The sequence below is a fragment of the Aethalodelphis obliquidens genome, unplaced genomic scaffold, assembly GCF_003676395.1.
Source record: "Aethalodelphis obliquidens isolate GAN/ISIS:26980383/991018 unplaced genomic scaffold, ASM367639v1 scaffold11, whole genome shotgun sequence".
NCBI classification, from domain to species: domain Eukaryota; kingdom Metazoa; phylum Chordata; class Mammalia; order Artiodactyla; family Delphinidae; genus Aethalodelphis; species Aethalodelphis obliquidens.
Genome location: NW_020837955.1, coordinates 26,053,874 through 26,078,597, shown reverse-complemented (window position 1 = coordinate 26,078,597; position 24,724 = coordinate 26,053,874). Strand labels below are relative to the sequence as shown.

The following is a 24,724-nucleotide window of genomic DNA, read 5'->3' as shown; positions in this document are numbered from 1 at the left end:
TGTGGAGGCCTGGTAAGGCTCAGGTATCACAGAAGGTGCTGTGAAGAAAAGCTGAAAAGCGGGGACAAGTTAGAAGTGTAAATAAGGAACAGATAGATTCTCAGGTCCCCTTTCCTGTTCCACACAGCTGAGCATTTACTTCTCTCTCATCTCTGCAGAAGATCAGAGGCTTATTCTTCAGAACAACTGATTAGGGGACACAAAACATAGCTGAGGGTTCCCAGGATGATGGTGGGAGACTGGCAAGAGACTAGAGAATTCTCTGGATAAATTAAATGACCCCAGATAAAACAACTACAGATACTAACATCTGGGCATTCCTGAAAGAATCAACCTGGTCCACATCCAGTCACCCTACAGTGGAGCTCGCCAGTTCCCAAGCTCTGCATACATCTGAAGCTTCTGACTGGCTTTTAGTGTCTCATTCTTAAATACAGACAGACTACCACGGATTTCCAGACACTTGAGGAAAGTTTCCAACATGGAGGAAACCAGAATTAAAAAGAAAAAGGGAACTCAGAAGAAACAGACAATAAAGGCAGCCAAAGAAAATTTAAAATTGATTCCCTTACAGCAATAAGAGAAAATACTGTATCCAGAAAGACCAGGATGTTATTTAAAAAGAAAAAAAAAAAAAAGGAACATTCAGGGAATAAGAAGTCTTAAAAAGTAAAAAAAAAAAAAATCAGAATAGAAAATTAAATAGAAGGCTTAGAAAATAAAGTCAAGCAAATCTCTCAGAAAGTAGGATTAAAAGACAAAGAGATATAAAATAGGAAAGAAAAAAATCAGAGGCTTAGTCAAAGAGATCCAACTAACAGTATGTATATCCTGACAGAAAAAGAAATTGAAGGGAAAAGGACTACTTATCGGAGAAATACTTTAAAAAATTCCCAGGACATGACTTTGCAGATTGAAAAGGGTTACTACATGCTAAAAGTGGAGACTAAATAGAAATTACTACAAAGCACACCATCATAAAATTTCAGAATAGCAGGAATGTAGAAAGGTCTTAAAAAAAAAAGCCTACGCAAAGGTACACGAATCACAGTACTCTCCTACTTCCTAACAATGATATGGAGTTAGGGGATAATATGGTGATGCTTTTCATTTTATCTGTAAGCTAGAATTCTGTATCTATTACATGCACATTTGAAGGCAGAATACAGGTTTTCAGACTGTTACCTCCTATGTATCCTTTCCCAGAAAGCTAATAGAGGATGCACTCAATGATAAAGGAGTAAGAAAGGAGTCTCCTTTCTTAAGTAGGAGACATACGCTGCAGGAAACAGGACTACATGGTTAGAAGCACAGGAATCCTCAGGATGGGCCTGTACATCTGGCCTGAAGAGCACCTAGTCCAGATCTGGACCAGAAGGACAATGACAAAGGGCTAGAACTGAGAGATTACCTGTTACCTCTGACCCTATGGAAAATAATATTAAGAAAAGTGCGGGAAGAACTAAGCCCAATGTATCCTAAGTACTAAGCCAATGAAAAAAGGAGGCAACTTTTTCTCCAAGGGGAGAAAAGTTGTATAAGAAAGGAAATGTCATCATGGGATGCTACCTGGCTCAGCAGTAAGCGTTTAAAAATATAAACACTGAAAGCTGACTAGACAAAACATTGTGGTACAACCTTACTGGGAGAATGAAAAAGGGAAGAGCCTTGTGTAAACAGGCTAGATCCTCACAGTCCATAAAAAAAGTCACTACTGTCTTTCATTAATTCTAAGATGCACTTTTCTCCCACATTTTCTGATCCTGAAATTGGCATTCATCTTATAATTAGGTTTTTTTCTCTTTTAATGATACATAAAATAATGGTACTTCTCATAGTTGATGAAATAGTTGATGAAATAGATTTGATGAAATACAGTTGACATCTAAAACTGATAAACCAAGAAAAAGCAGAATAAAGATGCTCTTTAGAAACAAAGGTATATGCTAGAATAAAGTCCATGCCCCTAGAAATTGGGAATTGAAGGTGACATTTTAAGTCTTGTGGATTCTTTGACTTTTTAACTTGTGTTTATATTAACTTTAGTAAAGACAGATATTCATATTTAAAAAGCAAATAAATTAATGTGAAAACAAAGATCATATTGCTTTATGGACTTACAGAAGGAGGCTTATCCACAACAATTCCAGCAAGCAACTGAGATTGTGGTCCTGCTGTTTTCAAGTCATATCGATTTTGTTCTCGAATCTGAATTGAAACACAGTAACAAGTTCTTGGGGGCAACTCTGCAGGTGACCTTTGGCTTACTATTTGACCACCCCAGGGTAAGAGCCTCTTTAATTCCCACCTCCACAAAGCCCTCTTTTACCATCATAACAACTCACATTAATCTCCACTCTTCTTGATGTGTGATTTCCTATTGTCTTACATTATCAGAGGACTACATTTTTCACTAATACAGCAGAAATATGTCTAATACTTCTTCCCCGTATAGCCCGCTCACCAGAAACTAGAACAGAGCTGGAGGTACTCAATACAAGCTAAAATTATACAGAATTCAATTTCAAATTCTTCTGTATTTAAACCTCTAAGCTTAGCATTAATCAGATTCAGTCACCAGTGATTTAAACATAAAACAGCATAAAAAGGCCTCCTCTAGTCATAGAAGATCGACCATGTCTTACCTTATTTCTCTTTTCTAGTACATCATTCGGGTTTGTGTTTAAAGGAACAAACTGATTTGGATCTTCAATTTTGATAGGTGTTCCACTACTAACTTTTGAAGAGTCCTCTGCTTTCATCCACTAAAGAATCAAAAATTTTCTAGAATGAAGCTTTGTGTTAAGGAAATATGGTAGGTTCTTGACAACTGTTTATTGACTCCAGTGGGTGGGTGCATACACTGCTAATATTTTAAAGAATTTCACTGAGTAGTTTTTAGTGGTCAATTAGTGTATCTCCCATACTAGTTAGAATCAGCATTCACTTAAAAAACAAACAAATGTCATTACTATTCACATGAATATTAAATTATGGCTATTTAAATTTTTTCCTTTTGGCATTTTAAATATGTTGGTGAAAATATTTCAAGCATATAGAGCTTGATCTCACATTAACTCACATTCAGAGTTGCCACCTGCATTCAAGTTTTAAGTGATGATGGCTAAGAAGTCATCAAAAAGGACTCAAGAAATCTCTTAAGATTTAGTTTTCCAGATTTCATTTTTATTTTTGGCTGACAGAATGGGCCAGGCCCCTGACCAGCATTTTACAAAGGGGATAAGCTTGTAGTAATCTACAGTATAGTGGCACCACAAGGGTGGAAGAGCCTTAAATAATTCTTCTCATTTACCCGTTACATCCCTTAAAGAAAGCTAATATTCATCAAGATTAATGATGACTGGCCATTAGTTTCTGTCAATAAGATTAATTCTGGGAAACTTATGTTCTTTTACTAGGAGATAAGAAATCAATATAGACGAGGGGAAAAAAAAACTTTGATGCCTAGGTATTTCCACATTGAATACTACTGATTTATACGATAGGATGAACCAATTTTGAGTATCTACAGAATATTTAGGGATAAACACTCCAAAATTAAACCAAATCTGAGACAAAATGCTGAAAAATTTAAGATAACCTGTTTCTTTGTCTACAAGATCTTGCCTATGTGCAGTAATTCACAAAATCTGGCACCGTTAGGTGTTGATAACTTTTATAGTTCTGATTCACAAGTACAATATAAACTACAAAGCAGTATCATGTAATGGGTAACACTGGGCTCCAGAGTCAGACGGCTTGCATTCAAACCCTGATTCTACCATTCACAGATGATTAATTAATCCCTCTGTGCCTCCGTTTTCTCATCTATAAAATGGAGGAGGAAAACAGCATCCTTTCCATATTAGGAGAAGTAAATGAGATAATTCATGTACGGCACTTAGAACAAAGTGCCTTGCACAAAGGGTACCTGGTAAGTTATAGTGATGTTATTGTTAATGTCATATTCTACTTCCCCAATATTTCAACATAGACCATTCAATTCATCAGCAAACTAGGCAAAATATTTAGTAAAGGCAAACCACGTAAAGTAGGGGCATACTGTGATTTTGGTCCTGGGACTGGTCTCCCCATTCCGAGACTCCTCAGGCACATTCACTTTCATGTAGGTATTTGGTGAGTTCAGCCATCTTGTTTTTTCACGCTGCTGCCTCTGTGCCATGTATTTGAGAGGAGAGAGTGGCACTGTATCATCTTCAAAGGAAAAGGCAGTCACAGTTGCTGGGATCTCCACATCACTCTTGTGCCTAGGCTTTTCTCGAATGAGAGGATGCCTGTAAGCATAGCCTGTTCTATATCCCTAGGGGAGGGAAAAACCACATTTGAAGCTATCAAACTTGTACCAAACACAGCATTTAGAGTCTAATTCTTTAAACAAATGATTCAATAAGACCCTTTTACCGAAAAACAAAGGGAAGATCCTTCCAAACTCCATATAACCTCCACATAACACTAGAGTTGAAAATTAAGCAAATTTCAAGATCTGGTTAAAACTGATTTCAGCTGACAAAGCAATTTCCACTCACACAACTGTTCCTGACAAAGGTAATTTCAAAACTGCTCACCAGAAACATGTTCCTAGATATAAACTGGTTTTCTGGAGGCCAAATCTCAGTGCTCATTTAAGTATTTGTTCCTGGGTCTGAAGGCAATCTGCCTTCTGACTCTTAGTGCAAGAGGCTAATAACTAAGATAAGATGACAGTTGCATGTTTCACTGATTCCTAAAATACACTGAATTCCTTCCTAGGGTCACACTCTGGAGTAAGGAGCATGTTCCAAAACCAAAGGGAGATGGAAACATCTGCTCTTGAATCTGGAAACATGAAATCAAGGCTATGTTCAATTTTTCACCTACCAAATTGTCCAGAGTCCTCATCAGCCCTTCAAACTCAATCTCGCCAACCTTCCATTTTTGATGGGCACCCATATTCACTCCTCCTCCTCCAGATGCTGCCACAGCGTGAGTGGAAGCTTTATACTTCTGAAGATCCAGTACAAGCAGATTGTCTACTCCACCTGCCCCTGCTAATGCCCGCACCTGTAATCAATGGCAAAATATAGAGGCACAGGACTGTAAAGACTAGAATGAGTAATTTCACTTTTAAAGAGGCATAAGGTTGATTCAGCAAATATCTGTAACACTTTCCTCCGGGCTGCCAACAAAGAAATACACTTGTGAAAGCAGGCAGCTGAAGTATCTTTTCCATCTATCTATACCTTCCAGGACTCTGACCCTCCCTGATGGAAAACACATTTAGAGCCATACCTTTTAATATATTTCAAGAAACTGAATTCTCTTGCCAAATTTTAAAGTTCTTTCCTTGCAGTTTTCCCATGGCAATCCAGTTAATACTTTTGTTGACAGTTATAATTTTAAAGGAATATAAACACTATACTGTGAATTTAAGAATATTTAGGCAGAAGTCAGCTCATTATCTCAATATAATTAAGCTTTTCATAGCCTCATTTGAGAAGAAGAGCGACCATTAAAGCAAAAAAAAAAGGTGGTTGTTAAGACAAGTTGGTAGAAAAAGTTTTTTCCCCCTTTTTTGCGGCCTTTCCAATAAATTCAGATTATTACCATTTGCTTCAAGAGAATCTGCTTGACTTTACTTAAAGGGGGAAATTAGGGCCATTAAATGCATTCAGCTTCTCTGGGGAAAAAGTGGTTAATAAGTAATCCATTATAATAATGAGGCTGAGGCTGTGGCATCACTGGAAACTGCATGAGTTCATAAAACTTCTGGCACTGCTCTTACACTTTTTATAAAAGTAACCACAACACAGCTGGTCTATTTTGATAACTGGTAGTCACCTTTCTCAATTAGCACCACATCACTAGAGGGTGAAAATGGAGAAATGTGCAATTATACCATCTTAAAAAGTAGGATTATGAGGAAAATGATGCTTATGAAGCACTTAGATTTGGTGTGTGTGTCTGTATATGAATTTTAATTTTCTTTCCTCCTGTTTTCAATTCAAGAGATACCTCAGTTGACCCTTTTTTACTCAAATGAAGCAGAACTTCTCTTAAAAGACAAAACAAAACAAGAAGCCACCAACTGATAGAACTCTGGAAATAAGTAAACACAACACCCAACATAACAAAGCAAAAAAAAAAAAAAAAGAGGGGGGTAGACAATTTTTCTTACCTGAATCTCACAGGCTATCTGCACATTAAAAATGTAATGAAAAGCCTCCTCAATTGTTTCTCCAAGTGCTACCACACCATGATTTCTGAGTACCAGCACCTAAAATAGAATCCCAAAGCAATCACTTTAAATAACTGGCATAGCTCACACTGCTTTCATCAACAGTAACAGCAACAAAAATAGCTCCTTAGATAGAAACTCTACTACATACCTTACAACTTGGCCCCAGAACTTTCTGCAGTTGAATTCTCTCCTCCTGTTCATCAAGTGACCCTTGGTAGTCATAATAGGCGACATCTCCCAGGATCAGGGACTCTTGAGAAATTGGAAGGATCCCGCACTTCATGGAGGATACCTATTTGGTTGGGTTCATGCCAAGATAACACACTTAGTTACTAACTACACCTTCATAGGAACTGGATTCTTCAGTCAGCTCAGGGAGCGCTGGCCTATTCACTGTGTTCACCATTCCAGCCCACCTCCCACTTTAGTTCTTCACTTCTTCAAGAGAAAAAAAAAAGGCCTTTTGGGGATACTATTCAATTTACATGCTGTGCCAGATATTAGGAAAGAAGGCTTGCTCTAAAGACCTCAATGACCCCATTATTAAACTGATGAGTTCAAAAATGCAAATGCTATCTCTCCAGTTGTTTCCTAGAACAGGAGCATTGACTCCAAAGAGACTTTTGCTTTCTGGATATGCAGAGGATTAATACTTTGAAAATAACTTCAAATGGTGGGGTCTGAAAGAATGAAGATTATAAAGTATCATGTAAGGAAAGCCATGAAAAAATACACTTCCCAGGGTCATTGTTGATTTTGTCCCTTCAGTGACTTACAGCTGCCGTTGCAAGGGTATGGATGTGTATCACACACTTAACATCAGGACGTGTTGAATAGATTGCGGCATGGGGACTGAAGCCTGTGTGGTCAATTTTCAAATTAGTACTTCCCTGATCAACCACTTCTCCTATTATATTGACTTTCACCTGGAAAAATCAGAAAGACACAGTTAACTGGCACATATGCATCAAAGTTTCCTGCGTTTCATGAGCTAAACCAGGGGGTGGCAAACTTTTTGTCAAAAGCCAAATAGCAAATATTTTAGATTTTGTGGGCCTCTGTTGCAACTACTCAACTCTGCCACTGTAGTATAAAAGCAGCCACAAACTACTGTAAAAGAATGGGTGTGGCTTTGTTCCCATAAAATTTTATTTACAAAAGCAGGTAGTCTGCAACAAAACTTAGCATTTAGCAAGAAGCACAGTTTCCAAGAAACTGAATAACTTAAGCTCTTCACTGAAGGTCTGGATAAGTCTGGCATTTACTGAACTGGCTGGAAAATGTTCATTTGCTAATTAACACTATAGCACCAGAACCAACGTAGTTCCTACTCTTCTAGAGGCCAGTGACAGTGGCTCGGGGTACAATCATGGAAAAATAAAATGCTAGAATGTCAGACCCTATACTCACACCAATTGAACTTTGTTTAAATCTAGCTATAAAATATACAGACTTTGTGTGTGGGTTGTTTTTAAAAAAACAAATTACAGAGAGTACAGGGTGAAAAAAATCAAGATTCTCTTCAAAACATAAATAGGGTAACTGATTAGACCAATTCATTTATTAGGCTCTTCAACTACCCTGTTTTTCTTGAACGCTAAAGCTCTTCTTAAAAATCAACATTAGCTTTCCAATTCTTCCCTGTTCACTAATAAATGTTCTTCCATCCATACCTTTTCTTGTTCTGTCCTGTATTAAAAGCTAAAATCTGTCAGAAAAGTACAAGGAAGCACAGAAAAAGTAACATAGGAATGAAAATTGTACCAAATTGGAGGCTGTGGCTTCAGAAAAAGACAGGCCTCTGGGAATTATTATTATGTGGTCTTGCTCCTTACTTATTCTTACCTGGGAGAAAGAAAAAAAAACCAAAACAATACAGATTTACTATGAGGTGTTCATATTTTGCAGTGTAAACATGACTAGGAATATATTTACAATGAATAACTGTAAGATATCTGGGGGGGAAAACAAAGCAGAAATTAAAGCTGTGCAGCATGAAACTTTCCTTGAAAAGTTTTCTTCCCTCAAGCCCTCAAGTACTTGCTAAAAAATTCTGACATTAGTTTCTCATTTACTGGACTTACCTAAAAGTGTTATTTTGGGGGTTCTAAGGTTATTTAGGGTCAGCTACATGCAGGAGAAACGAATGCCAGTATTGTTCAACCCAACACAATATGGAAATTAAGGGGAAATGGGCAAAGGAAAGAGAATAGATTCTCTTCCTAGGAACGAATTAAGGTGGAAATGGAAGGGGAAACCAAGGAATAGCTGGAGGAAGGGATGAAAAGTTGTAGGAAGACTGCACCTCACATCTGTGCCATTTTCATCACACAATATTTTCATACTTTTTGCTTCCAAATATTGTCTTGTGTCCAGTGGGGCAACATGAAAACAAGATGATGATGAATGGGAAAAAAATATTAAAAAAATAAAGACGAGAGAGGAAACTTCCCTGGCCCCCTCTATTTTCCCTGCCCCAAGTGCTTTTTAAAGCATTTTTTAATATCACTGACTCTCAGATATAATTATTTTTAAAGCATTTTTTAATATCACTGACTCTCAGATATAATTAACGAGAGAGAAAATTCTGCCAGGAGGATTTCTTCCTGGATGGGTTCTGTGACTGGTCTGAATTAGGGAAACAACACAGATAACAAATGGAGAAGAACGTTGGGGTAACTGCAGCCTCTCCCTTAAACATAAGGTTTATATCAGGATGAGGCTGTGGTCCAGCGTGCTAGGTTCAGAGAATACCAGACTTCTGAGTAAAGGTGAGGAGAGTATAGTTGCCTTTAAGTTGGGATTTTAAAAAAAGGAACTGAAAGACGAAGGACTCACTGAGATATATGTATTTGCCAGGTGGGCCCATCCAAACAAATCTGCAAGTCTGTATAGGCTGGCAAGTTTACAACGAGTAAGCTTTTCTCCCTTCATGTACGAGGACGTATCTGTCCCAGGAAGGTCATTGATGGGTGTGACCATGCCGAGACCTAAACGAGGAAAAATTGTGGAGAAAGAACCAGGTCAAATAATTCCTTACCTGAAAATTAGTTGCCAGGAAGCAGCCTGAGTCCGAGAGTGTCCCAGCCTGTAAATGATGATCTGAAACCTATCAGCCCACACAATGTTGCATTAGCTTATCTTGCTTCAGAGAAGTACACTGAGAGTAAAAATACGTATCACCTATCACCTTGCTGTTTCACCTAGTACTTGTTCGAGAGTGATGTTAGGGAGTCAGGCTCACACCACTGCGGAAAAATGGTCACAGGATCCCAATGGTAAAAGCGTGATTAACACCGAGGTTATTGCTAATTTTATGATGAAAAGATCTCAACAGAAAGCTATTGTACCTTTCTAATACCTCTTTTGACTTTTATTCAAACAAAGAATATTTAAGAATGCAGTCAAACAGCAGTCTGGTTTCTGCCCTCACCAAGCAACAAAAACGAGTCTTAAATCTCTAATGACCCAATTGCTGAATTCAACTTTCGCTCAGTCTTCATTCTCCTGGACACCATTTCCCACCTCTTTCCTAGACTTCTTTTCCAGGCCTGTGTGGTACTATCGTGGACCTCTTATCCCTTAGCCCTTATGGACTCTTGTTAGGATGCATGGCACACGACAGATAATCAATGTTATAGAAAAAGTGAAGAAAACTAGCTCAACATTTTAATTTTCCTGTTGATTCTGCTAGAATGTTTCTCCCAGGCTGGAAGAGTGAGTGATTTTGGAACTCATCATTCTTCTCACCATCCATCTGCCACCCCCGCCATTACCACATTCAAACCTGTTGCTAAGTCTTCTCTCCTCTTCCTTGGCTATGCCTTTCTCACTGATCTCTTCCTTCTTTTACCCGCAACCACTACTTTATTTCAAGAACTTACAATTCACTTTGGGACTCTTTCAAAGATTCTTTAACCAGTATGTATGTCCCAACATACTGATCCACTTAGGAGTTCTACCCTTATCTTGCACGTTCCCACCATCATGTCTCTTTTCATACCATTCCTCTATCTGGGAAGTATTTGAATTTGTTGAACTCTTGTTTGTAAATCTTTAACCAAAAAGAAAAAAAAGGAAGTAACAAAGGAAGAAAGAGAAGGAAAAGAAAAGTCCCTGATGGTCTGGGACTCTGTGTACCTGCCCTGGTACAGCAGTGAGTTCTCTGCACGTCTCTCTGAGATGTAAAGTGCTTGGACTCAACGCCTTATGATTCTTGGTATCCTTAGTGTTCAGTCCACCAAACTGGTGCTCTCACTAAAGAACTGTTGAATGAATAAAATGTCCTAAACCCTTTTACACCAAGCTCTAACTGCTCCATCCTTTAAAGTCTGGTTAGTTGAGGCCTCTCTTCTTCCACAAAGTTCTCTCTGTCCACTTCAGCCAATAATCAATTCCAACTCTGAGTTCATAGCTAGATGACTTAGAAAAGGTCATTAGACAATTTCTTACCAGCTGCTTTGTAATTTTTTCCTCTACAGTTACCTTGCAGTTTTTTTTTTTTTGTTTTCTTTTCTTTTTGTGGTACGCAGGCCTCTCACTGTTGTGGCCTCTCCTGTTGCGGAGCACAGGCTCTGGACGCACAGGCTCAGCGGCCATGGCTCACGGGCCCAGCCGCTCCGCGGCAGGTGGGATCCTCCCGGACCAGGGCACGAACCCACGACTCCTGCATCGGCAGGTGGACTCAACCACTGCGCCACCAGGGAAGCCCTACCTAGCAGTTTTAATCTTTTGTGCATTCACTGTATGTCTCCTCAATTCAAATATGCATTTATCTGGGCCAGGGACCACATTTATAACTATTTTGTAATCCTCACAAAGTGTAATAAATGTCTGGTTGGTATGAAAAAGTAAGAGATCCTAACACTATGTTACTCTAACTATTAGATGTTATGAACTTAAGGACTGAACCAGATCAGAATATGCTGCTAGAAATGTGCAGTGTACAAATTAGAGATGAAATTACTGTCTTTTAAACTTTACGAAACTTGACGTACTGAGGGGAGGTGAAGTAAAGCCCGAGAAAGAATTGGCCATGATGTAATCTGCAATCTGTTGTAATGCTAGTAATCCAGTTGGATTGTGGCCTTTCTTCATCTGTTCTTGAATAAGGCATTCCAGGTCTTCCCGAAAGGCCTGTAATACACAAAAATAATCACTGAGCACATGCATCTCGCTGGGAGCAGAACAACCCAAACATAACTTGCTCTGATGTAATCAGTCTTCTTCCCCCATCCCTCTCTTGAATAGCTTTCATGTACATTATTTTAAAACAAATATAAAACACAAAATAATAAAATTAAAACACTGGAAGAAGAAGCAAGAAGCTTGCTTTCAGGGGAGGGAAAATCATTAGGCATTCTTAATCTCAAAGCAAATGAGCTATACTACAACATCTATAATAGACAGGTATAGGTAAAAGCAACTTTGTTAATAATATGCAACTAGAGCACCAAGTACAGACTGATGTAAAAAGAGACCCATTCCTTGCCTAGCAGCTCATTATCTAGGTTAGGATAGAGTTCTTATCTGAATGAGGCATGACTCTGACTATAGCAACTCCCAGCAAAAGTTTTCACTAAGACATAGTAAATCATGGCTTCCATTTTACGATTTCCATGGCAATTCCTTAGCTCTATAAACTCTGTAAGCAAACTTATAAAAGCTGAGAGTTGATTACTTCCCTTATGCAACACTGTGCTAAAGAAAGAACTTTTCCCCCCAGCTTCGGGTACTGTATGTTCCTGTTCTGGAGTGCTGCTTTTCTTTCTTTTCTTTTCTTTTTTTTTTTTTGGGGGGACGGGGGGAGAGGTAATGTGTGGCAGAAGCAGTATTTATATAAATAAAAATACTGAACATTAAGAGATAATTTTCTATTCCAGTACCCCTTGAGTTGCTAATATGATTCATCATTTGAAACATCTCCCAATCCTTCACATTAGTTGAAATAGCTGGTTTTGTATTTCTATCACACTCAACCAACACTTATTTTATTAAATTCATCATTTATTCTCTTGCTCATGTTTATATTCATTCATCTTAAACATGAAGGCTCTTGCAATATAAACCATCTAGACCTCGCTCTGCTGTTTGAGATTGGTTACATGTATAGCAGAATGCACTGCTGGAAATTAAATTCAGTTTGTTCCCGCCTCACCTAAGAGGGAGAAGGCAGAAAACTGCTTTGGAACCATTACCTCCAAGAGCGGTAGATATAAACACCATGGAGATAATTGGGAAATCCTCCTTAGAAGAGTGACTCTCCTTCAAGTCGCTGAGAATAGCCCTCCTCAGAAGGCTGGGAATAAGATCTCCTGGAGCAGTTGCTTAGATGTAGCTTTGCTTAGAGGATGGCTGAACACCTCTGAGGTTTTCAGAAGGAAGAACTTTTTAAAAAAGTTTAAATAATGGCAGAGAAGCCCATGGTGAAAGTGGAAATGTGGTTGTGAGGCTATGAGGTGGTAGTACATATTAGAACCAGTACTGACTCATGCTTGTGTTGCTTTTAGAAAACTTTCTGCTCATACAGCAAATGGATGTTTGAATGATTAATTTTAAAAATACTAGCTGTGACTTTATTTGAATTCTGAGTTCATAGAGAAGTTTATACCAGTTAAACATGGTTTTTCTTTTACAAATTCAAGACTTATTAAATGTAAATCCTTAGCATAATTATAAAAAAATTCTAAACATTTAATTCCATTGACTTTTATCTAGTTCATTTAAATACATGATTTAAACCGGAGAAACTATCGTATAAAATATTCTCTACAAAGACACATTACATTTATCAGAAAACTCCATTAGTACATTTCTAAGACCGTGTGAACATAAAATGGTTGTGAGCTGCATATAAGATGGATGGACGCATTCATACTGATGAGTAACATGAGTGTTTTACCATATTTAAGGCTGAAAGGAAAAGAATCTTCCAGATATACTCATTTATCTTTATATAAACTACAGAAAACTTCTAGATACCTGACAATGGGCCAAAATTCTCTTCTGAAACTTTATCTTCCCTTCAAAACCAAACTCTAAACCTTCCACAGTTCAAAGCAGCTATAACCAATATTCTTTGATTTAGTGTAAAAAAAAAATTTACACCTACTGTATGTATCACAATATCTCTGAGAAGTAGGCATAATTTATTTTATTGAATGCACCTTATGTTATTCCAGGAAGAATTTAAGGCAGATTCCATAGATTAACATGACACGAAAATAAATTAAATATAGGTAAGAAAAATCAAGCTAACGAGAAAATAGGCATATGAAGGTAAGATAGAGCCAGGAATGAGGTTAAGATACAAAGAGCATACTATAAAATTGTATCATTTGCTAGAGATGGGCCAACTTTTATCTAAAGTCTCCAGCAGCCAACATGAATCAACACAATCGCTCAATATGCTGGTTTACAAGGGTTTTAAGAAATTTTAAGAAACCCCAACTAGTTGCTCAAGAGAATCACAACTATTTATGACCCTGATGAGAAATTTTTGCTGGGTGGATTGACAAAGCTAAATAAGAAAGGTTGAAAAATTCGTTCACAGAGGTCACAGAGCTGGTAAATGTCAGAAGCAAGGACTCAGGTCAAATGCTTTTTTTATCAGTGAAAATGCTTTTTTTACTTCCATTTATCCCATAGCATGATGAGTACCATCCTAAAGCTTTGAGATGATCCATGGTGTCACAGAGGAATGTGAAGGAAAGCCCTTCTGTAATTAATTAAGAAAAAAATATGAATTTCCCCTTTAAGGCTAGTGAATTGCTTCTATGCAGTATAGAAGAAGAAAATAATTTTCAAAGTAAATGAAATGTCCCCAGCCTTTTTATATAGTTGACAGTGCTTCAACAGATATGAATTCTTCTATTCCGAAAGATTTAATATTTTTTGTCATGAACATTTATAACTCAGTTATTATGTTCCAAATATTTCTGAAATATTGTTCAGATAATTACCTAAGCCATAAAACAGTCAGTATAAAATTTACTAATGATATAAAATTGTTTCAGCTGGTTTTTAAAATTTATCAGTAAACTTAAGCTTTCGTTAAAATAATAAAAATTTTGTTTGTCTTTATGGTGGATAGTTAATCATATTCCTACTAAAATTCAATGTTAATAAAATAATCCTTTACAGTTGATTCATTTGAATCTCACAACCAAGTCCTGAAATAGGCAATGACTTGCTCACGGTTACACAGCTAACAAGTAAATGGAATAAAGATTCAAATCTCAAACTCTCAGTTGGGCACAGATATTTGCCTAATTTTATCAGAGATGGGTTGTATCACTGAAACCAAACACAGGCATACCTTGTTTTACTGCACTTTGCAGATATTGTGTTTTTTACAAATTGAAGGTTTGTGGCAACTCTGCCGAGCAAGTCTATCAGTGCCATTTTTCCAACAGCATTATTTTAAAATTAAGGTATGTACATTGTTTTTCTAGACACAATGCTACTGCACACTTAATAGACTACAGTATAGTGTAAATATAACTTTAACATGCACTGGGAAACCAAAAAATTCGTGTGACTCACTTTATTGCAACGTTTGTCTTATTACAGTGGTCTGCAACTGAACCTGAAATATCCCTTAGGTATGCCTGTACAACTAATAAGGCAGCAGGTGTGCTGTGATCAGAAATATGAGTAAACCTCTTAGGCTAGATTAGAGCATTAGGTTATAATGATAGTTAAAGCAAAAAAAATTATTCAGCAGATCTTGGAGTACCAAAACTTGCCCTCTTATAGCTAGGAATTCTCCCACCAAAGCAGAATGAGAAACTCAGTTATAAGCAGGGCAGCAAGATCACATGCTGGGGCTTCTGAAGTCAGATTAAACCAACAATTCCCTAGGGTCTCTACTAGAGAAGAGTCAGGTTAAAATATCAAACAACACATACACATATGTGGTTTTACAGCATAAACCATCTTCCTTCTCAGATAGAGAAGAACAGAGAAGAGAAGGCAGTCCCTGAATACATGAATACATGAACATGAATAAGGCAGAGTGCCATCGGGGTGATAGATTCCTTAAGGCTGTCAAAAACCAAAATACAGTCCAATGAATTATGATTATAATCTTCAAAGTGTTGTCACAAAAGCATAAAAATGCTTTAAGTTAGCGATATTGTATTTAACCCTATGTATATATTTCCACAGAAACAGTTGTCTACTATGTGCTAGGCACTGCACTACATGCTTTTATGTTATTTCATTAAACTGTCACAACCACCATGTGAGGTCCATTTTTACCAACAAGGAAAAGTGAAGCTCAAGTTAAGTGAGTTTCCTAATGTCACATAGCTATTAAGTGGTGCTGAGCCAAGATCCAAAACAAACACTATATGCATACATGCATGTATAAAACATTTATATAAACAGATTAAAACTGGAAATGATGAGAAAATGGGCTGACCTCTAACTTAGGTCACAATAGTCTGGTACTCCAGGATCTCTACAATCTGTTAGGTCAATTTTTGGCTCTATCTCCCATTACTACCTCATGTTCTGGTAGCCTATGAGGTTTGCTGAGCATTCTCTGATCACAACTTGTACTTTTCTATCCTTGCTCACTGTATTTCGTCAAACGGAAATGCTGGCTTCTACTGTTCCTCTACCAGATGAATTCTTACCCTTTACTCAACACTCATCTTAAAATGTCACCTTCTCCTTGAAGTCTCTCCTTTAATCACCACAGTTAGGAGGGATCTCCATATTTCTTCTCTTCTCACCCCACTCTGAATTATTTTAACATTTGCCTATACTACATTTAGGGTAGCTACCATGATTGTGATTTATTTTTCATACTCTACTATACAGTAATATCTGATGGCTGGGACTGTGTCTTTCACACTTCTAGGGTCTCCTGGACACAATTATTCAGTGCTCAATTATTATAATCGTAAGTTAGAGCTTCTTTTCTATATTTTCCTAGATATAAGGAAAGAATGCAAAGAATCTGATCTCCTCTTGAGTTAATGATAGCAAAGATCCATTTCATAGGTTATTAGCACTGGAATCTGAAGTTCTAGAATACAGTCTTATCAGTCTGTCACTTGAATGAGAAATTCCTCCTGTGTAATAAGGCTTGTCCATCATCTAATGGGAGAAATTCAGTTTTTTAAAGTAAGAAATGAATCTTCACAGAAGTTTATACATTTTTGAAAAGTCATTTAATTCTTCAACTCAAACAAAATCCTACTTGAAAACTTGGTTTTTCCTCAGAACATTATAGTTTGGACAGCTCTCTCATCAAACACATGTCCAAAAAAGTGTGGTTAAAAAAAAGTGTTTTTCACTAGGTGAAAAACAAAATGTTTAACTTAGAGAGAGGGTGCCTGCCTTTAAAGCCTTCTCTGAATCTCCGTTTCATTTGATACTTCTCCTGTCAATGTTGAAGGAGTGATCCTGTAAACTTTGAATTCATAAAGGTATGGATAAAAATAAACTTGTAAAAACACAAAAGATTCAGAGATTTGAGATTCATGTAAGGTCAGAGTATACTTTAAGTATACTCTTAAAGTATATACTTTAAGTATATACATATTCACGTATACTATACACCAAAAGCAGGAGTAATTTGAAACATCAGATCTTAAGGCTTCTGCATCTAAGATCAGAACTTTCAGGAGAAAGTGGCAATAGATGAAAGATTTTTTATTTTTAAATCACAGAAAAGAGAACCAATTTGATAAAAGAAACTGACTTGATACGATTATTTTGGTTAAGGCTAAAAAAAATTACATAGACTGACCTATAAGTAATGTCTAACTTAATGAAAATCAGTTAACAGAATACTGATAAGTATCAGAACTGGATTTTAAATATCCACATCTGGATGTTCTACCTCAAAATAATTACGAGAAAGAAAAACTGGAGCAAAAAGAGAAACAGATTACAGACTTGCTGCTCCCAAGGCACCCTGCAATTATGCTATTAGATCTCTCCTAAAGTGGGATTAGGAGCATAACAAACTTACTTAGAATTTTTCCATTAAGAAATGTATTCATTTGGAAATAGATTACCACTGGTCCTGTTGAAAGGAGAAAACACAAATCAACCAAATCTTCTTCTGGATGATCTTTCTCCTGTATCTATGTGTCTTAATTAATATAAAGCTAAAGGTTAGAATAATATCTTTTCTTAAAGCTGGTATAAAATAAAAATGCAAACAAAGTTAATGAAGAATACTTGTATCTGAAACTTCTGAAGTGACCAGATAAACCATGGTAATTTTGACCAACTATTCTAACTGAGGTGATCTGTTAACATTTTAGGCCTTGATTACAGTGAGATTCTAACATGTATATGGCTTTGAAGTTTCTCCTATCTTTAAAATAAGTTTGAAGCATGACACACTGCCCTTTTATTAAGAAATGTTAGTGTGTCATGTGCCTGAGCAATCACCACCTACACTCCTGTCGTCCTATCTTTCAGAGTAACATTGCACACTTCTGTTAACAAGTCTAAATTGCTTCTTATAGTGATATGGCTTAAGAACATTCATTCTTTTTCTGAAACCCACCAACTGATTGTCATTTAAGCAGTCAAGTTCAGTAGGAGCTTGTTGGACAACATTCAAGTGTTTAATGACTCAAAGCCCACTCAGCTATTCATATATCCATCCATCCATGTATTCAGAATTTACTAAATATCTACTATGCACAATGCGCTATTAGTTTTCAACTTACATGATTCTTTAACTTTGATGAGGTCCATCATTTAATTCTAACAGTTTGCCCTGGACACTTCATTCCGAGACAAGGGCAATCATATATATGTCATCAGAGACATATACATGAGGAATATATTGGTCAAAGAAAACTTATGGATTCTCCTGAGTGCATTAACAAAATCTCTAGCTAAACAAGTTTACTCGCCAGCTCTTAATCTCTAAGACAAATACTTTCTTAAATTAAAAAAAAAATGACAAAAGTGTGTGAAATTCCTAGAAAGAAGTAATAACTTGGAGTTAGGATGAGACAAATTGCTCTTATTTTCTCAGCTCAAGGCAATAAGGTGTCAAGTTTGTTATCCAAATTTACAGACACCAAAATGTCTTATGATTCGAAACTCTTCTTGAGTTGGGTTGAATTAACTTGAGCAAGAGAATTTCAAGAAGAATGAAACAATAATATATGAGTGGAATTTTTTCATAGTTATTGAATGCTTTAAGTGGTACAGCCTAGTGCGTAAGGGTGTGAGCTTTGGAGTTTACATCCAGACCCCACCATTTAACTAAGCTTGTAAAAACTTCTGCAAGTTATTTAATGCCTCTAAGTTTCAGTTTATTCCACTGTAAACTAGGGATAGTAATACTTCTTTGATTGAGTTGTTTTGAGGATTAAATAGGATTTGGTACATAATAGGTGCCTGGTACATAGTAAGTGCTTTAAAAAAAAGCATTATACTTTGCTTTTATTAGTTTTTCTCCTGATTTCCTTTCTTCCCAAATGAACTCAGCAATTAAAACAGAAGGATTACAAATTTGTTTCTTACGAACATGAATTAGTAATACCTTTGATTTTGATCTTTATTGGTTATGGGTTTTGTCCAACAGAGTGAACCCCAAAATTCACAGGAGACACACAAAGGTTTTAAGAAAATTATATTCACAGAAACATTACAAGCTTGGACTTAAAGAAACAAAGAGAGTACAAAAAGGAAAGAGGTCTTTGAACTCTAAGACCTCTACAAGTGGAACCAAAAGCTCAGAGGGCAGAGCCAAGAACTAGGGAGACTCATTCCTACTAAGTAGAAGGACTGAATCTTCATCAAGGGAACTGCCAAACATTTGCCCAGGTGAATTTCAGAATTGCTATGGACCAGTGACTACTTTGTACTCCCAATTTTCTCCCTTTTTGAACAGGAATGTCTGTAGCAGTTATCTTTGCCTGTCCCACCACTGGGTGTGTGTGGGGCAGATAACTTGTCTCTTTCGTTCTCCGGTCTATAGATTGAGAGGAATTGTACTTAAGAAATTACACTTGAGGAGTATCATCTATACCTGGACCATATTTAGATGATGATATTCTGGATTCAGGCTAATGTTGTAATAGGATGAAACTTTTGCAGGGGTGTTAGGAGATGGTGAGTGTATTCTGCATGTGGAAGGAGGAGATGGTGAGTGTATTTTGCATGTGGAAGGAAGGTAAATAAATTGTGGCAGACTGTGATACTTTTAAAATAAATTGTCATCAGAGAGTGGACAATCCTCCCCTCAAAAGGTGGAGCTTAATTCCTCTCCCCTTGAGTATGGGCTGAACTTAGTGACTCACTTCTAACTAATAAATATGGTGGAAGTGATGGTGTTTAATTTCTGAGATTAGGTCATAAAAGGAACTGCAGGCTCCTCTTTGCTCTCAGATACTTCCTCTGGGGGAGAACACTCAGACAGCCTCAGGTTTAAGGTCCATGTGGCAAGGAACTGTAGCCTTTTGCTGACAGTCATGTGAGTGACCCATCTTAAGATCAGAAACTTCCACCCCAGTCAAGCCTTCAGATGCAGCATCCTTGACTGATGTCTTGACTGCAACTTTATGAGAGACCTTAAGCCAGATCCACTCAGCTAAGCTGCTCCTCAATTCCTGACCCACAGAAATGACAAGCTAATAAAAGCTTGTTGTTTTAAGCTGCTAGGTTTTGTTATTTAGCAATACAGGCCACCATGTATCATTTCCTGTGGTGAAAAGTTTGTCTAAAAGAAATTTGAAAGCCATTGTCCTAAAACATGGCAGAAAGACAAAATGTATACACTTTTCCAAGTCTTTCACAAACAAGATTTTAAATTCACTAGCAAAGATCTAGGGAAAAAATGATCAATCCACAATTCTTTTAAATTTTCTTTGTTTCTCTCTGGGCTAAAAATTATCACTCTTGCTATATGAACATGGAAATGACAATCTATATACCTGCCCTTTCCCATTCTTTCATTAAATTCCCCTGGGCATAAGTAAAATTGATACTTTTAAGCCAATCTACAAGTAGCAATACACAAGTAAAAACATTAGGTAATCTCCTGTTATACTGTCATTAGTTTAGTGGAGAAATTATTTTAAAAAAACCCTGGCATAGAAATGTAGTTGGGTACTTTTTCCTTTTTTTTTTTTTTTTTTTTTTTTTTGGCTGTACGCTGGCCTCTCACTGTTGTGGCATCTCCCGTTGCAGAGCACAGGCTCTGGATGCGCAGGCTCAGCGGCCATGGCTCACGGGCCCAGACACTCTGCGGCATGTGGGATCTTCCCAGACCGGGGCACGAACCCGTGTCCCCTGCATCGGCAGGCGGACTCTCAACCACTGCGCCACCAGGGAAGCCCCGGTACTTTTTCCTTTTAAACTTTAGTTAGAATTGAATGATCCTCTTTGGAGCACTTCCCAAAGAAATCTCAATATTTAATAATCTTGAACAAAATCTGAACTTCATCTCATTCTTTCAGTTACTTTATTCTATATATTACCATAATCCTTTGGCTAATGAGTTTGTTCTTCAAAGTGGAGTTTCTTTATAGAAGGAAATATATCTATATAATTAGCATGCTCTTCAAGTATTTATAAACATAGAAACTAGTCTGCATAAAAGAAGGCACTGAACATTTAGTCCCTCATGATGACTTTTCTGGTTAGTCTCCTTTTCATTGGGAAGAAGTTTCTTTAAGGGTTTACTTAAAGGATAGCTTTACATTTAAGCTATACTTAAATTCCTCAAAGCTTGCCTTGCTTTTATAACTTGTACTTGCTTTTATCTAGGCCACTGATATATAAGAATTACTCAGGAGTGGAATTCCCCTTTGGCTTTGGACTCAGCCTCTGTGATTAAATCCACAAGGGCACAACAAAAATGATTCACCAGGGCTACCTCAGGCAGTTCTATGTCTTGGTGTTTATTTTAGTACCTAAGTTGGAAATCTAATAGAACCCCAACCTGGGCATCGTGTGTCTATGTATGCTGAACTCTGTCTTAAGGGGCCCATGATCTTCATTATACATAAAGCTATGAATTCATTTTGCATGTTAAATCAAGCTGTTCACTCATTTTCTAAAACTTATATGTGACCTTTACAATTCCACTAAAGGTTTGTAAGAAACTTAACAAATCACTTGAATATGATTTACAAAGTCTGGATATTACTGTGCAGACAGAATTTTCAGCTTGAGTTAAGGTTAGAATCCATGTTTAATCTAGTTAGTTTGGTGCATATGCATATATGTGTGCCTACATTAGGTGTATGTAACATTAGGCTGCCAAATCACAGACATCCTCACGAACCTTAAGTCTTCCTATGCTGCTCTGAGTGTCAAGATACCCAAAGGAAGAAGAAAGTATGTTCATGGGGTGTATCTATTTCTTGGTTCCTAACACTTCACTCATACCTTTATTTTCTTCACAGATATTCAGTCTGTAATGGGAATCCTTGAGTTCAGTAGCATCTTTTGTCCTCCTTTAATGAAACATTACACTCAGAAATCACTCAAGAAAGTTTATCCTACCAAGACGATACCAGTTTATTATTAAAGCCTTGCAAATTAAATTTATAAATTAGGTGCTTATTTTGCCTCTGAAAGACTGGGGACAACTAGTCACTCTTCCTCCACCCCTCTTCTAACCTGAGAGTATCACTGTATCAAGGTTTCCAAAGAGGAAGAAAAATTATAGCCTTCAAATTATTTTGACTCACCGGACTTTGCAAGATCTGAGTAACTCGTTTCCTCTGCTCCATCATATTGAAGTCTTGCCGTAGATCAGGAGACATGTTCCTCTCCCTTATGTATTCTGGGTCATTTTCATTGATGCGGTCAAAATACCTCTCTTTGTGAGGCACGCTGGGAGGAGGAGAAGTAGTGACCACGCCTTGGCTAGCATCGGAACTCATGCTTCAAGTCTGCCAATTCTCCTTGCTATCTGCATTAATAAACACAAAGTAGGACATTCATAATAAATTCATTATTAAATTCAAATTTTACACAGGTCATGCAGCACTTTTTTTTTTGCCCTCAGAGTAACAGTGGCAACTTTCTTTAAAAAGTAGCTTTTCAAAAAATATTAGAACAATTTTTTATTAAGATAAAAATATCTTAGATTACAATGCTAAATTGGAAATTGATATTTTCAGAGCTAGTGGCAACTTGTGGTTCAATTATAATAATGTCGTCAACTGCTATATGAATTTTTTAAAGAAGCAACGATCAAAATATCTGAAAGTAAAATGCCACACCTAAGACAGCAAATTTTCACAATTAGTGATTACTGTTAGTGGAGATTCTCTTTCCTCTCTTACTCATGCTTTTACGTTAGACCAAACTCTGGCCATATTTAATGATCAGTATTTTACAGTGAATGTAGTTTTAGTTTATTAACACATGAGAGAAACACAGTTGTAAGCTTTTCAAGTTCCAGGGAAAATGTAGGAATTATTAAGGTTGCCAGACTATATAACTTTAGCAGATAGTGCTTCAAATCCAAGTAAGAAAAAATAAAAAGCCGTTCAGAAACCACAGGAACAGCTGATTCATTTAATTATTACTGACACTTAGGATAACCCTTGACTTTATGCCAGGGAAACAAATTCATTTGGGCTTTGCTACCGCTGAGCACCTAATCAACCAACTGTAGCTAGATCAACAGGACAGTTATTTAACATCCATCCCCAGCCCCAGGCTGTGATGGCTTGTGCTAGAAGTTGATGAAGTCATCTAACCCAGTGCTTCTCAGATTGTCTGTGGTGAAGGACCTTCTCCAATTTGCCGTAAACCAGTATTTTTGTAAAATACAAAATAATGCATTTAGATGTCATGGCAATGTCAAACTGCATGAAGTTTCTAAATGCGTAATATTATATTCTGTACTTGTCACGGACTGCAGTCTGCAGACTGGCACTGGATCCTGGACCACACTTAGAGTATCACTGACCTAGCAGAGAGTAACAATCACTGCACACTGAAGGAATGCTTCCTCTAACTTTTAGATGTGATTTGGCAGAAGCCTAAATCAAGAGAACAGGACACCACTGATTAGTGTATCCCTTTACATAGTTGTTCTTTTGAACTGAATGTAGAAAGTGCAAAAAATGTGCAACAAGGAAGAATAAAAGGAAACAAATTTTAAATAAGAATTGTAAAGACGGCTTTGCTTAACACAATTTTCTCTACAGGTGGTAACAAATGCAACCTGTTCAATATAAATGACTGGGTAACAGAAAAAAACATTCTAACTACAAAATGGTATTTATTCAATGGATTATTTGCCTAGTAAGAAGAATCACTTCATAATAAGGGAAATTAAATGTGAAAAATTCCAAGTATTCTTTTTCTATTTATGTAGAAAACTAAGGGGAGAGAAATATCTGTGGACTTGAAACTCTGAAGATTCTTCACAGCCTTGGATTCCTTCTCAGCAGAATAGTTTCTAGGTAGATCCAGAAGGGAAAAGGCAAGGGCCACCTTTTTTCTTAGGGATCTGAATCCCTGATAAAGACCAGAGATACCTGATCTCATCTTTTAAACACAATAACAACCAGTGAGGTTACTATATTTGTCTCTAATAATAGTTTTCTCTGATAGAATTCATTTCTAAAGCTGCCTTGACTCAGCCCAAGCAAACTCATTGCAAGATATTAAACATTCTTGCATTAATTCTGGTCCTGGAAATGTAAACTTATTCTGTTAAATAATTTTTGCAAAACAATGTTAAAACTGTTTTCTTTTACTTGCCAACAACAATCTCATGCAGAACATTCTAAAAGCTACCTAAATTATTTTAGTGTACTACCCCAAAAATTCATGAAATATGGTTAAAAACACTTTATATCATATGGCTTTAATGAAATTCTGATTTTATGACTAGAAAGCAACTAATCAGTGAAGGAAATGTGAAAAATGAACTTTTCTATAACTGAGTCTTCCACATCTTAATTCATTAATTTAAAAATTGGGAGAAAACACTCAACTAAAGAATGAATATCTGATCATTATATGTGTTCTCCACAGGATAAATGGCCATTTTTTCTTCTTTTTGTATAACATCCACTATTAATGGAATGATCCTGGACATATTATATTCTTCCAAAAATTAGGTTTTGCTACACTGTTATTAGACTGGCACTAGCCTATGGTATTTTATGTATGTATGTATGTATGTATTTATGGCTGCCTTGGGTCTTTGTTGCTGTGCGTGGGCTTTCTCTAGTTGTGGCGAGCGGGGGCTACTCTTCGTTGTGGTGCACGGGCTCTAGGCGCAGGGGTTTCAGTAGCTGTGGCTCAAAGGCTCTAGAGCACAGGCTCAGTAGTTGTGGTGCACGGGCTTAGTTGCTCAGCGGCATGTGGGATCTTCCTGGACCAGGGCTCGAACCCGTGTCTCCTGCATTGGCAAGTGGATTCTTAACCACTGCACCACCAAGGAAACCCTAGCCTATGGTATTTATCATCATCTTGCTATTAACCAAAAATGTGGTGCACAGAGCACCAACTGTAAGAAGCTTTTTT

The 24,724-nt window shown here is 37.1% G+C and overlaps 1 protein-coding gene across 8 annotated transcripts in view; it reads right to left on the bottom strand.

Annotated features, from left to right (window-relative positions):
* ADD3 (adducin 3) overlaps positions 1 to 24,724 on the bottom strand; it is a 124,952-nt gene that overhangs the window by 5,436 nt on the left and 94,792 nt on the right. For 7 of the 8 annotated variants that reach the window (XM_027112549.1, XM_027112554.1, XM_027112547.1 and 4 more), the window contains 11 exons: positions 21,922 to 22,145; positions 11,236 to 11,374; positions 9,077 to 9,228; positions 8,003 to 8,083; positions 7,015 to 7,164; positions 6,387 to 6,530; positions 6,176 to 6,274; positions 4,879 to 5,061; positions 4,064 to 4,321; positions 2,646 to 2,765; positions 2,122 to 2,208 (listed from right to left, as the gene is read on the bottom strand). In XM_027112549.1, coding sequence (XP_026968350.1) covers positions 2,122 to 2,208; positions 2,646 to 2,765; positions 4,064 to 4,321; positions 4,879 to 5,061; positions 6,176 to 6,274; positions 6,387 to 6,530; positions 7,015 to 7,164; positions 8,003 to 8,083; positions 9,077 to 9,228; positions 11,236 to 11,374; positions 21,922 to 22,116 — 1,608 coding nt within the window. In that variant the 5' untranslated portion in view covers positions 22,117 to 22,145. The remainder of the gene's footprint in view (positions 1 to 2,121; positions 2,209 to 2,645; positions 2,766 to 4,063; positions 4,322 to 4,878; positions 5,062 to 6,175; positions 6,275 to 6,386; positions 6,531 to 7,014; positions 7,165 to 8,002; positions 8,084 to 9,076; positions 9,229 to 11,235; positions 11,375 to 21,921; positions 22,146 to 24,724) is intronic. The other variant, XM_027112550.1, reaches the window with a different exon arrangement.